The 13,837-nt window shown below is 36.5% G+C and overlaps 1 protein-coding gene across 1 annotated transcript in view; it reads right to left on the bottom strand.

Annotated features, from left to right (window-relative positions):
• Positions 1–12,871: 12,871 nt before the first annotated feature.
• Positions 12,872–13,837, bottom strand: part of LOC106323507 — a 2,310-nt gene continuing 1,344 nt past the window's right edge. Inside the window, exon 2 of the mRNA XM_013761617.1 lies at positions 12,872–12,975. Within this exon, the coding sequence (XP_013617071.1) occupies positions 12,872–12,975 (104 nt within the window). The remainder of the gene's footprint in view (positions 12,976–13,837) is intronic.

Genomic DNA, 13,837 nt, shown 5'->3' with positions numbered 1-13,837 from the left:
TATGGAGCCGTCCTCGAGCTATGAAAGAGAGCATAGAAGTCAGAACACCAAAAACTAGATATTGAAAACCAAAACGAGCAGAGACTATTGACGGTAAGCCAACGACGAGGAATACAAAATCAAAGACGAACAAACTCTGACCCAACCAAGGAGATGCAGTTCCTAACATCAGCTGAAATCTAAGGAAGAAGAGGAGCAATCAATATTGACTGGAACAGCCTACAATGTCGTGGGAAGCAACCGAATAACTGAAAACTCATAAACCCGATCTGCAACAAATACCATATAATCTCATAGGTGAAGAAGGCAAGAAGAACAAGAGAAAAATTTGTTTTATTATATAATAGAATATATATAAAAATTCATTAAGGATAACATAGACTTTAGCCACTCTAATTTTTAACGTGAGAGCTCCGTTGCGAAAAATTAATTCGCAAATAATAGTATAGATTGGGATTAGCGTTGACTTTTAAAGACTAGGCATACATTTCAAATTTTTGATTAGTTAAGATATGTTTTGGCATGCAATAAGAGTTGGGGTATATATTTTTTTATCGACCCCTAGTTCAGGCATGAATATCAAATTTTTGATTAGTAAAGGTATGTTTTGACATGCAGTAAAAGTTGGGGTATGTATTTTCTCGGCAACCCCTAGTTCGGGCATGAATAAGCCGTGTTCCCGAAGAGTACATATGAGTTTATGATCACTGTATCTTGTTATCTATCTATCTATTATAATAAAAAGAATTTGTCTGTCTCCACAGGCCGCTACGTCAGTAAAGAGGGGTGGGCGTTTTTTGACACGTGGCATCTCTTTTTTTTTTTAACTAAAACTTGTCTCTTAAAATTATCTGAAAGGGCTAGACGTAAATGTATGGGTCTAACGTAACTTTCATGTTTATGTCATAGATTTGTACTATTTGGGCTTCTACATTCACTTTTTGGTCAGACCCAATTGTGTATAGGGTTTAGTGTTTCTCTCATTCTTCTTCAGATACTGTAGGGCTTGCCGCCGTGAAGATTGCTACAGCTTCCATGCCTCTCATTCATTGTCGTGTAACGTCTCCGACTATCATTGATTCGTCATATTAAAGCAAGCATTTACTTGATTAACACCACTCTTTTGCTCTCTGCCATTGAATCGCATTCCCCTTTCTCTCCAAGGTAACGGACGAAAGCTCTACTTATAAATAAGGTTGTTCTCTGCGATGAAATGTATCACTTCAACCAAATCGAATAGCACATTCTTGATTCGAACACATGGGCGTCTATATGTTACTATTGGATGATAAGGTTGGTCTTATGGTTATTGTTTTTGTAACTATCTTTACAACGCTTGGTATTTTCACACTTATATTCAACTCTCTCACTGCAACAGGACTACATGAGTCACTCATCCAAGCCTTTAACACACACAGTCCACGGGCTGACAGAGAGTTAAAGGAGGAAGCACTTTCAGAGAACTAAGTGGATTCGATGTATAATGATTTCCTTTTTTAGAAGTTTTTTGTAGTCTGTTGCTGGCTTCATATGAGTAATCATTTTCCTTTTGCATGATAGGTGGTTTTTTATGAAAAAAAAAGATGTTGGAAGACAGAAGGTTCTCCAAATTGCATCTCAACTTTCAGGCTTTCAGCGTAGGTAAATATATATATATCCCCAAACCTTAAACTTATACCAATATTGAAAAATGTAAAATAATTACATAATAAAAATGTTAATTTTAATTATTAGTTAGGTAGACATATGTTTCTAATAAAAGTAACAAAACCGAATAATAAATATATTTTCAAAATATTTTCAAATTGACATATGTTTCTAATAAAAGTAACAAAACCGAATAATAAATATATTTTCAAAATATTTTCAAATTGAGAATAAACTAAATATTATTTTTATTATTCGGTTTTGTTACTTTTATTAGAAACATATGTCTACCAAACTAATAATTAAAATTTTCATTTTTATTATTTAATTATTTTACATTTTTCAATATTGGTATAAGCTTAAGGCTTGGGGATATATATAGATTTACCTGCGCTGAAAGCCTGAAAGTTGATATGCAATTTGGGAAACCTTCTGTCTTCCAACATCTTTTTCTTTTCATAGCAAATCCACCTATCATGCAAAAGGAAAATGATTACTCATATGAAGCCAGCAACAGACTACAAAAAACTTCTAAAAAACAACACTAAGTTTTTTAGTTTGCTTTACCTTCGGTTATGGCAGGCAACTCTGATTCAAGCCTCAGTTACCTTGGCTTGGACTGTTCATGATGTTACCGCTTGAGTGTATAGACTCAATAAATTCCAATACCTAAGACCTGAACTGAACATCCCTTCTTTGCTCTTGACTACTTGCCTTTTTGTTTATGTCCAGAGAAGTGATAACCACCCTGGTGATGACATGCCTGGAGCTGTAGCAGTGTCAACTAAGCCATCTGATATGATGCTCCATCATGCATCTGAGAAAAAAGCTACGAGTGATAGTGGTTGGATTGTTGAAGATAGTGATGCTGCTCCACCTCAACCAACTGATGCTACTGTTTTGGTTGGTTCCTCGACTCGGATGGATCCACCCACAGAGAATGTGCCTGAAGGGATGAAGCCACGCATTACATAACTTTAGAGGCTAAGAACATGATTATTTGGGAGTTCTTAGGGTGGGGTTCTTAGCGGAATATAAGAACCCGTCTCTTAACTTTTAACTAAAAAAACTAAGAACCAGTTATTAAATAAGGAGTACCTAAGCTTAAAGTCGGTTACATCGCATCTATCGTTTTTTCTTTCTTTTCCTCTGCTTTGATCTTTTAATTCTTAGAGATTTTCCTCACATGAAACCTTCTTCGGTGTTTTAATTTATCTTTGGTTTTAGTTTTCATTCTGACTTGGAAACAAAGTTCGTCTATTGTTTATAAAATAAAATTTCCTTCAAATATGGTTGTCTGAACTTGAACAGCGTCGTTGTTTTTGTTTCACTCTTTCTCAGAGGCGTGATATAGTGATTCATTAGATCTTGCGAGGTCATGTTCACTGATATATCCAAACATCAAATAAAAAGCTTTTTACTGAGAAATCTCATGAACATCATCATCTTTGTCCAAAATTTATAAAATATGGAACATTTAGACTTTCTCCTCCGAAAACTTATGGACATTGACACTTGGCATTCTGGTTTACCTCTCCTTCTAGCTCCCACCAAAATTATTAGTTAAACACGACTCCCAGTGTTCATCTATTTATACGGCATCTGTTTGAAAACCAAACCGGTTTTGTGGGCCAGGTCAAACTATTTGATCAGACGTCACCTGTAATAAACATTGGTAATTACAAGAGCCATCTAACATGAATATAATTTCATAACTCACACCTTCTCAAGCGGTTCATACGTATCCTCTCACAAGAAACACTACAAATATTCACTGCAACCTAACATTTTCTCAGGCAATATGGTTAAGAAAAAGACTTCTGCAAAATCAAAAAACTCACTTGAAGCTTCAAATGATCTCATCGCCGTAGTATCCCTGGCTGGGATGATCAACTCACCTGGCCCATCACGTACTACTAGAGAACTCAAAGGTACCTAGCAGGCTAGCAGCAGATTAATATTTTGCAAACAAGGTGAAGATACTTGATTCTAAAATAAGCAAGCACTCAATGATTTATGAAAGTAACGTCACAAAACCGCACAATCTATTGAGACCAAGATACATACCACTAGTAATAAAATAAAATAAAACTATTGATAAAAAAAATTTAATGTAAAACATTTTACAGTTTTAGTAATTTATAGTTGTTTTGAAAAATTCAACATATAACACATATAAGAAAAATGGAGAAATTTAATATTTACCACTTTCATGGTACCATTATTCATCTTTACCACCATTAAAGAGATATTTTCAAAAATATTTTTTTATTAAATGGCAAAAGACTCTTATATTCTTGTTCTCTATATATATAATAAATAATTATTTAAATAAATAAAACAAAAAAAATTATGTTTTTGAATTATACTTTTTCAAATTCAAACTTTTTTATAAGAATTTTTTTATCGAAATTCTTTTTTTTTCAAAATTCCTTTTTGAAAATCAAAAATTATGTTTGAAACTATTTATAAAAAATAATTATATATTTTTAAGTAGAATCCTAAATTTCACATTTTAAAAACCCTACCCCACCCCTTAACTCTAAACCCTAAGTCTATATTAGTTAACTCTACGGTTATAAATGTATTTTACCCTTCGTTAAAAATAAGAGTAAAAGTGGTTAGTGTAAACATTAAAAGTGGTACTATGAATGTGGTATTTTTGACAATTTCTCAAAAAAAATCTAAATTTTTATTATTTGATTAATGTTATTGTTTAGTTTCTTTCAAAAATATAAAATTATATAAAAATGATGAAGGATACAAAAATTTTTATCAAATATTTATTATTTAAAATTATTAATTGTGATATATATGTTAATCATATTAGTTAATTCCGTAAATTTAAGGAAAGAAAATAGAATATTTTTTTGTACACTAATCAGAAGTTGCATATTAGTTATGTCGTTTGCCTTTTCTTTTTTGAACGACAATTAATATAATTTGCCTAAATATGCAAAAGATGGTGTATATGGAGCGCAAATTCACTTTGCAAAACTCCCTAATATTATAGATTAAGTTTATTGATTAATATAATATAATTATTGTAATATCTAAACGATTGAATTAAATACAATTCTTGTTAAAATAAAAAAAAAGATAATATGTTTAATTTTTTAATGTTCTATAACTAAGTTAATATTTAATTTTAAATTTATTTGAAAAAATAAAACTTATTGTTTTATATACATAATTAATTAATAATTTTATCATCTACTAAAATTAATTAATGTATTAAGCTATTTATTAAATTTATCATTTAATTAATTAATTATAAACTTAATTCATTCATCATATCTATACATATATTTCTTATTTAATTATAATATATATATAGATATATCTCTTTCTATTGTAAAAACCTTATAAAAGCATGTTGTTAACTTATGATTTAACTATAGAAATTTAGTGGAGTATTTTATATTGTACTTTTTAGTAGCTAAAATATTTGCATGCAAATATTGTTTCAATATTATTTGGTATCTATAGCTTAATGAATGCTTATATTCTATCTAAATTTCAAAACAAAGAGAGTACCTATGCCCAAATAAAAAATAATAGTTTGAATCGGCTGTGTAGATGCAAATCTGATCGAAATAAAAGTTGAATGAATTGATTAAAAATGGATGATAGTTTTCATTAGCTCTTGTAAAAATGAAGTTAATAATAATTAAAAAATTATTCTTATTTTGATAACTATGAGAATCCCGAATATTTGATCACCGAATGATGTATATTAAGAGGACGTGTTTAAAAAAAAAAATCATAGGAGGGCAACTGTTATATGTTATCAGCTACAGTTACGTCCGTTAATGCGTATACACACTGGTGCGTCCATTTCAATCTTTTTTAGTTCTTTTATAGTGTTGGTGCAATCTTGCAAAGTCGTCAAGTCAGGATCAGCCTTACAATTTTTGGAGACCTGAAACAAAATAAAAATAAGAATCAATATATCAGATTAAGGAAATATAATATGTTTATCAAATGATTTTAAATATTAGATTTTCGTATAAACAATAAAGGTTCTCAATGGTGACGGCGGATTAAGCGGTGCGGAACAAACGGTTCAACTGCGGTGCAGTTCTAACACTTATAAAAACGTATAGATATATGGTATATGTAAAGATTTTTGTTACTGTTAATTGCGGTGTGGTGCGGATCGTAACATTCAAAGCCTAAAAATAGATATAGAGTAATATTTCTAAGACAGTGACTCTAGTTCTAACTTCTAAGACAATTTCACAAATTGGAGCGATATATCATTTCGATCTGATAGATCTTTGATCGGATTCTTAAGTCAAACTTTTTTATCGCCTTTCCACAGACAAAATTTTAGAAGTTAAATTTCACAATAAAAAATAATATGGATAGATTAAGGTTTTAGGGAAATGGTAGGAAAAGACCTATGTGAATATATCTTTAAGATAGTTTTACGAAATAGACTGGAATAAACGACATATTTCCACACCAAAATTTTCATATAATAACAAACGTACACAATCTTTCAACCTCGTCATAATTGCACACAATTGAAGTATCTAAACCTATTACCCCCAGTCGGAAAGATCGAAACCCGAAACCACACAAAGTTTAAAGAACAAACTAAAACCGACAAATGCAGTTTAAATTGGGTTTAATATTTTTTTCTTTAAAACTTAACCAAGAACTAACCCGATTAAACCTAAAATGACCCGATTATGATCCAATTAGAGAATTTAAACCGGATTAACCCGAAATTGAAATCCCTAAATTTCTAAATCCCCAAATCCTAAACTATGTCTCTCTTGCCCCATAAACCATGACGGCAAAGAGGGAAGTGGTGATTGAAGGATGATGTTCCTCCTCCACTAGTTGCTAGCCATCAAACAGCTTCCGTTAGGTAATTTTGAAAACATGTCTCTCTTTGTCGTTTCTTCACTCTATCTCTCTCTCTCTTTATGTCGTTGTTCGCAATGTTTTTCTCTTTGTTGTTATTGGGCATAAACCATGTTTCTTTCTCTAGGGTTGTTGTTCTTCAGTGGTTGTCTTTCTCATTGTTATTGTTGATTTTTTCTCTTTGTCTCTCTTTTCTTGCTGAAATCAAACATGTATTCATGGATTTTCAATTTAGGGTTCATAAGGATTATGAAATCGATTTGAATTTTTTTTAAACTTCAGTAGGAGTTTGGGTCGGGTTTAAAGTTGGATATAGGCCCGGTCGGGTTTTAAATTTGGTTTTGATCTTGGTATAGGTGCGGTTTAGGTTCTAAACCATTAAAACCATGTCAAACTTTTGTTTGTATGGTTTCGGGTTTCTATTTTTCAGATTAGGGGTTAATAGGTTTAAATACTTCAACTACGAAGTTAAAAGATTGTGTACATTTGTTACTGTATGAAAGTTCTGGCGTGGAAATAGGTCGTTTACCCAATAAACCGTTATATTATTTAAAGTGAATCCAAGATATAAAGAACAAAGCACAAGAGATTACAGCATTGATAGAGTAATCGATATCTCTAATACTCTGTGTATCTAAAACGCATGCATCGTACCCAATCTGAAATCTTTAGCTTTTCCGTTACTGTTTAACTGCAAGGTAACCGGATCTTCAGGCGTTTATCCGTAGATTTAGAGCTCGATATCTCGAACTGCAAGGCAACCATTTGGGCCAGAATAAGGCTGTAACGACCCGGTATCCCTAAACCGGGCTTGTAAATTTATTTGGATTAATTACTGAACCAAACCGGGTGCATTTATATAAATTGTAAGTATCTCCCTCAAGCTAAAACCCAAAGCTCAGCCGCCAGCGTTGAAACATGTGAGTATAGAGAAGTTTCCGATACGTCTCACCACCTACGTCATCTCCTTCTTCTTCTTAATGGATTTCTCTTGGTGTAAAAGGACAACCATCAGCCGTGTATCACCACCATTGTCCACCTCTTCTTATCGCTGGAGCCACCGATCATCACCAACTACCACGGTTCAACGAATTGAGTCATCACAGTCCACCGGAGAGACATGCCGTGATCATTGCCGTTACATCACAACACCACCATTCGTCAAAGTCGTAATCAGAGGATCACCATCGTCATGATCATCTAACCGGAGGAGGGTCTGAGATCTTTTCCGCGCCGGAACCTTTATCAACCCTCGGCATGAAATGGTGGAGATCACCAACCGTTACCATCAGATACATGGCTAAGGAGTGCTTTTGCGAGAGGTTTTTAGTATGATCCAGGGGATTATAGGGTGCGCGCCATGTATTTTGGGATAGATCTCGTTTCCAGGAATCAGTAGCAGCAAACGTAATCGAGATCGGAGTTGTGCAGCAAAATTTATTGCTGTTGCTTCTTGGGCAAGAATAAGCTTAAGCTGTTGCGCTGCAGAGACAGTTCCGACCAGTCTCAGCGTAAAGGTGAAATGGTCAACCTAATCAAAATATTTCAGTCTGTAATTTTGTAAGTAAATAGTTAACTCTTTTATCTATCATATCCAAGAAGCGGATCGATATTCCGAGTTATATTCTGAGAGTTATACTTGTTTTCGCGAGGGGATCTGCTGCAGTCTTTGTTTACGACCAGCCTGGAGCTGAAGCAAGTTTTGCTTATCAAATGATATCCGATCGGAGTAAACTCGGTGGCTACGGAAAGAGGACATATAGGAATACATTCTGACCGGAGGGATTGAAAAGTTAACGGTCAGTTCTTGAGTTATTCATCTGATTTCTCTAGGGTTCAGTTTTTCCAGAATCGTCATATTTATTTATTTTCAGAGAGTTATGGAGTTGCTCTATTGTAGAGCCGTCAAGGTCCATTATGTGTTTTGTCAGATTATCTTCAGAACCCGTGGCAAAGGTGAGGGTCTATTCCGTAAATTCCGTACCAGTGTAGAATTCTCTCTATCGTAGTTTAGATTTCGAATCATGATCCGTCTGTTTGAATTGAGTCTGTTTGAGTCTTGATTGTTAGTCAGTTCATTCATTGTAAACTGGAACTAGAGGTCTAGAGGATTCAATCGTTGATTTGATTGTGTGATGTTAAGAGATGCGATATATATATATGTATGTATACATAGTTATGAGTAGGGACTATGTGAGAGGGCGGGGGTCCAGAGATGTCTGGACTAGCGACGCAGCTTTGGTGGGCGGGGGCTCAGAGACGTCTGGGCTAGCGACGCAGATTGTGTGGGGCGTGGGTGCAGAGACGTTTGCATTCGATGCAGCTTTGGAGGGCGGAGGTACAGAGCCAGACTGTACTAGCGACGCAGGGTGCAGAGACGTTTGCATTCGACGCAGCTTTGGAGGGCGGGGGTACAGAGACAGACTGTACTAGCGACGCAGCGTATGTATATATATATATTCGTATGAGGAGATGCGGGGTTTATGGACTAGTTATATGCTATCATCAGTCCCGGCTCTGACCCGGGATGGCGATTTGTTGGGACGTGGTTTTGACTCGGTTTGATCGATTTTAAAAGATTTTTGAATCTGGGGATTTGGAAGTTTTAAAGAAAGAAAAATACAGCACCTTTCCGTTCAGTAACTTCTAACCCAATTGTCTTTTTATTGACGATGAGTTTATCATCGTCATCCGTTCTCTAGCTAGCAGGGTTTCAACCAGATGTTCGACAAATGGACGATGTCACAGCTCGACAGATTGCTCAGTTGTGTATCAGTTTCGCCAGCCGTGTTTGGAGATTGTCTGCATGTGGATATGTGACATTTTTGCTACCACCCTAACTTCAAGCTATCACTCCACGAGTTTTTTTTTGTTACTGGAGATTATGTGGTATGAGATGTGAGCCATTTGTTGGCATGTGTTATTCGTGTGTATGAGTGTATTGACTGCCTTGGAGGCATAGTTAGTTTGTAAACTAGTGGGGATCGCTTTTGGATTGGGGTGCGACAGCTTGCGTTGTGTTATATTGGAGTTACGCTTGGTATGTTTACCAGTTTCTGGCAGTGTTGATCGCTGCAGAGATGTGTCAGTTCGGACATTTGACATAGGACATTGGGAGATATTCATATTCATTGTGGCGTACCAGTTATGCATGGGGGAGTCAAGTTATTCAGAGATTCGTCAGAGATGGAGTTGTGTTTTGCGATATCATTCTTGGGATGGACTTGTTATCACGACATCGAGTACTGTTGGATTGCCTGAGGGCAAGAGTTCACATTTCTTGAGCAGAGTAGATTTTATTTGCATACCTGCTACATGCAGAGGAGTTATTCGATATGGGGAGTAAATGGATTTTGGTGATCATTTGGATGGTCAACATGAGTTGCAGGATCTTCTAGTTATCCCAGAGTATGGAGATGTATTTAAGGCCTTTGGAAGGGCCGTCACCAGCTAGAGGAGATGTTCTTACGATTGATTTGGAGTCAGGGACAGCACCGGTTTCACGAGTTCTATACCGATTAGCGCCAACAAAGATGGCTGAGCTGAAAGAACATATGGAAGATTTATCAGACAAGAGATTTATCAGGCCGAGAAATTCACTGTGGGGAGTACCAGTGTTGTTTGTAAAGAAAAAAAAAATGATGGGAGCTTCAGGCTTTGTATCGACTACATAGACTTGAACATGGTAACCATCATGTTGATGAGTTGTTGAATTAGCTGCATGGAGGTTTGTGGTTCTTGAAGGTTGTCTTGGCATCAAGACATCATCAGATTGCTATAGTTGAGGAGTATGTACGGAATGTGGATTTCTGTATATGTTATGGATATTACGAGTTTTGGTGATATTATTTTGGATCGACGAATGCACCGATAGCATTTGAGAAGCTTATGAATGATGTCTTTCGCGAACACTTGGACAAGTGCGCGATTGTACTCATCGACGACCCCATTGAGTTTTTGTTGGAGTAGAGGGAGCATGATGAGCGTTTGCGGATTGTGTATTGATGCATGATGATCAAGTCATTCTATATACATTGCATCAGTTGAGACCTCACGAGACCGACTACCCTATTCATGATTCGTAGTGGTTGCAGTGGTATTTGCGTTATAGTTTTGGAGATTGTAATTGTACAGGAAGGAAGTTCAGATTCGCTGGGATCATTGGAGACTGAAATCTATCTTCATTCATTAAAACTTGTACTTGGACAGTGTAGTTGGATTGAGTTGGTAGCAGGCTACAGTTTGGATATTGCATACCATCTGGAAAAGACAACCAGGTGACAAATGCCTTGGGTAGGCACATGAGCGACGTATCAGAAACCAAAGAGGTTCACGAGTTTACTGGGATATTTGCTAGTCTCAGATTGTGTGCCATTACTGTCGATGGAGAGACAGATGGCCTTGGGTCTTTTGAGCAGGCAATTTTGCTATGGAGGATACGCCAAGCGCATGTTAGCGTTCTGGCTTTGTAAGACGATCGAGATTGGGAGTATTGGATATCATAAGTGTCGAGCGGGATGTACTTGTACCGAAACCGAGTTGTGTGTTGGACGATAAGCTGTTAAGAAAAGGGATCTTACAGCGAATACATCACTCGTGTTTCTCTACCCATCGGGAACACCAAGCGGTACAAAGATATGAAGTGTTAACTATAACTGATCTAGTATGAAGAGAGCTATAACTTCATAGCGTCACAGTGTCAGACATGTCAGATGGCTATGTCAGAGGATCAATTATCTATCATGTTATTTTTGAGCTTACTTTTACCGGAGTAGAAATGAGGCATGGTGATTATGGACGTTGTTATTGGATTTTAAATCACCATAAGTGGAAAGGATGCCACATGGGTAGTCATGGATAGACTTACCAAGTCAGCCCATGTCCTAAGTAATTAAGAAGACATGCATAGGTAATCAGTTGGAGCTGGCCTACATTATTGAGTTTGAGAGGTTTCATGGATGTCAACATTCTATCGGATTGGGATTCAAAGTTCACGTCTACATTTTTGGAATCATTCAGAAGGAACTTGGGACAAAGATCCACAGGAATACAACTTATTATCAGCATACAGATGATTAGTCAAAGAGAACTATTCAGACTTAGAGGACATGCCAGATTTGCGTCTTACAGTGGAATGGAAGATTGGAAAGCATTACATCTAGCAGAGTTTGCCTACATCGACAGTTATCATTCAAGTATTGAGATGGCACCATATGAGGCACTTTATGGTAGACATTGTCGTACACCACTTTGTTGGACAAAGTGGGGGAGATACGAGACGTAGAACCATCAATGGTTCAAAAGACAATAGAGCAAGTTGACATGCTTAAGGTTCGGCTTAAAGAAGTCCATGACCGTCAAAGGCTTATGCAGATAAGCGCTATAAGAATTTTGAGTTTTAGGTGGGCGACTTAGTATACCTGAAAATGAAGATATTTCAAGAAAGATTTAAAGTTTGATTTGGAAGAGTTTGTTTGCATGAAAATAAAGATATTTCTAAGAAGAGTCAAGAGTTGAAAGTGGAAGAAGCTTAAGTTGAGATATATAAGACCGTACCCCATTGTGGAGTAGTGGCTTATAGATTGCATTTATCAGCAGAGTTGTCAGACTTTAGTGACGTATTCCATGTGCCAGTTTTGAGAAACGTTGGGAGAGAGCCATAGCTCATTTTGCAGCCGCCGAGAGAGAAAAAAAAATTACATGCACCTTGCCGCCCAATGGATCTTATAAATTGGAAAGGGAAAGAGGTTCAGAGAATGATGACTATGTTTTCAAAGTTTGTTGATAGAGGTACAAGATTCAGAAGGAGACTTTGGAGACCGAGACTCAAAAGAAAGTTGATTATGCAGAGTTTTCTTTTTTTTTTCAGGATGATATTGGACAACCGGCACATGATTTTTATTCGAGGACGAATTCTTTGTCAGTGGGGGAGAATTGTAACGACCCGGTATCTCTAAACCGGGCTTGTAAATTTATTTGGATTAATTACTGAACCAAACCGGGTGCATTTATATAAATTGTAAGTATCTCCCTCTAGCTAAAACCTAAAGCTCAGCCGCCAACATTGAAACATGTGAGTATAGAGAAGTTGCCGATACGTCTCACCACCTACGTCATCTCCTTCTTCTTCTTAATGGATTTCTATTGGTGTAAAAGGAGAACCATCAGCCGTGTATCACCACCATTGTCCACCTCTTCTTATCGCTGGAGCCACCGATCATCACCAACTACCACGGTTCAACGACTTGAGTCATCACAGTCCACCGGAGAGACATGTCGTGATCATTGCCGTTACATCACAACACCACCGTTTGTCAAAGTCATAATCAGAGGATCACCATCGTCATGATCATCTAACCGGAGGAGGGTCTGAGATCCTTGCCGCGCCAGAACCTTTAACAACCCTCGTCATGACATGGTGGAGATCACCAACCGTTACCATCAGATACATGGCTAAGGAGTGGTTTTGCGAGAGGTTTTTAGTATGATCCAGGGGATTATAGGTGCGCGCCATGTATTTTGGGATAGATCTCGTTTCCAGAAATCTGTAGCAGCAAACGGAATCGAGATCGGAATTGTGCAGCAAAAGTTATTGTTGTTGCTTCTTGGGCAAGAATAAGCTTAAGCTGTTGCTCTGCAGAGACAGTTCCGACCAGTCTCAGCGTAAAGGTGAAATGGTCAACCTAATCAAAATATTTCAGTCTGAAATTTTGTAAGTAAATAGTTAACTCTTTTATCTATCATCTCCAAGAAGCGGATCGATATTCCGAGTTATATTCTGAGAGTTATACTTGTTTTCGCAAGGGGATCTGCTGCAGTCTTTGTTTACGACCAGCCTGGAGCTGAAGCCATTTTTGCTTATCAAATGATGTCCGATCGGAGTAAACTCGGTGGCTACGGAAAGAGGACATATAGGAATACATTCTGACCGGAGGGATTGAAAAGTTAACGGTCAGTTCTTGAGTTATTCATCTGCTTTCTCTAGGGTTCAGTTTTGCCAAAATCATCATATTTATTTATTTTCAGAGAGTTATGGAGTTGCTCTATTTTAGAGCCATCAAGGTCCATTATGTGTTTTGTCAGATTATCTTCAGAACCCGTGGCAAAGGTGAGGGTCTATTCCGTAAATCCTGTACCAGTGTAGAATTCTCTCTATCGTAGTTTAGATTTCGAATCATGATCCGTCTGTTTGAATTGAGTCTGTTTGAATCTTGATTGTTAGTCAGTTCATTCATTGTAAACTGGAACTAGGGGTCTAGAGGATTCAATCGTTGATTTGATTGTGTGATGTTAGGAGATACGATATATACATGTA

Source organism: Brassica oleracea, chromosome C2 (genome assembly GCF_000695525.1).
Source record: "Brassica oleracea var. oleracea cultivar TO1000 chromosome C2, BOL, whole genome shotgun sequence".
NCBI classification, from domain to species: domain Eukaryota; kingdom Viridiplantae; phylum Streptophyta; class Magnoliopsida; order Brassicales; family Brassicaceae; genus Brassica; species Brassica oleracea.
Note: the sequence above shows the minus strand (reverse complement) of the source record. Positions and strands in the feature narration are given on the sequence as shown.